We start from the raw sequence: 1,058 nt of genomic DNA on the forward strand, positions 1-1,058 counted from the left end.
GGCAAGGCCTTCAGCCAGGGCTCCTACCTGGCATCGCACTGGCGCACGCACACGGGTGAGAAGCCCCACAATTGCGCCGAGTGCGGCAAGGCCTTCGCGCGCCTCACGCACCTGAGCCAGCACCGGCGCGTGCACACCGGCGAGAAGCCCCACGCCTGCGGGCAGTGCGCCAAGACATTCCGCAATCGCGCGTCCCTCCTGGAACACCAGCGTATCCACACCGGCGAGAAGCCTTATGAGTGCTCGCAGTGCGCCAAGTCCTTCCGCTTCTCCTCTGCGCTCATCCGCCACCAGCGCATCCACACAGAGGAGAAGCCCTACCGCTGCTCCCAGTGCGCCAAGGCCTTCACGCAGATCGCGCACCTCACGCAACACCAGCGCACGCACACTGGCGAGAAGCCCTATAGGTGCGGCGAGTGCGGGGCGCCGTTCAGCCAGAGCGCCTCGCTGGCGGAGCACCGGCGCATCCACACCGGTGAGAAGCCCTATAAGTGTGCCGACTGTGGGAAGGCCTTTACACAGGTCTCGCACCTCAGCCAGCACCAGCGCACGCACACCGGCGAGCGGCCCTACAGCTGCGCAGACTGTGGCAAGGGCTTTAGCAACCGCTCCCACCTCCTGCAGCACCACCTGGTGCACACAGGCGAGAAGCCCTACCGGTGCGGCGAGTGTGGGGCCGCCTTCAGCCACGTGTCTTCGCTCATCGAGCACCAGAAAATCCACACGGGCGAGAAGCCTTACAGGTGCGCCGAATGCGGCAAGGCCTTCAGCCAGGGCTCCTCTCTCACGCTGCACCGGCGCACGCACACCGGGGAGAAGCCCTACACCTGCCCCGAGTGCGGCAAGGCTTTCAGAAACCGCTCCTACCTGATCCAGCACCACATCGTACACACGGGAGAGAAGCCCTACGAATGTGGCGGCTGCGGCAAGGCCTACAGCTTCTCCTCAGCGCTCACCCGCCACCAGAGGTCGCACATGGAGGAGAAGCCCCGTACACGCGGCCAGTGTGGGGACTCGTTTGCACAGCAGCCGCTCCTGACCCAGCATCTGAGTGCACA

At 65.5% G+C, this 1,058-nt stretch overlaps 1 protein-coding gene across 1 annotated transcript in view; it reads left to right on the forward strand.

Annotated features, from left to right (window-relative positions):
- Positions 1-1,058, forward strand: part of LOC105756814 (zinc finger protein 721-like) — a 51,729-nt gene that overhangs the window by 3,308 nt on the left and 47,363 nt on the right. Inside the window, exon 2 of the mRNA XM_023741208.1 lies at positions 7-846. Within this exon, the coding sequence (XP_023596976.1) occupies positions 7-846 (840 nt within the window). The remainder of the gene's footprint in view (positions 1-6; positions 847-1,058) is intronic.

The sequence above is a fragment of the Trichechus manatus genome, unplaced genomic scaffold (assembly GCF_000243295.1).
Source record: "Trichechus manatus latirostris isolate Lorelei unplaced genomic scaffold, TriManLat1.0 scaffold00176, whole genome shotgun sequence".
Classification (NCBI taxonomy): Eukaryota; Metazoa; Chordata; class Mammalia; order Sirenia; family Trichechidae; genus Trichechus; species Trichechus manatus.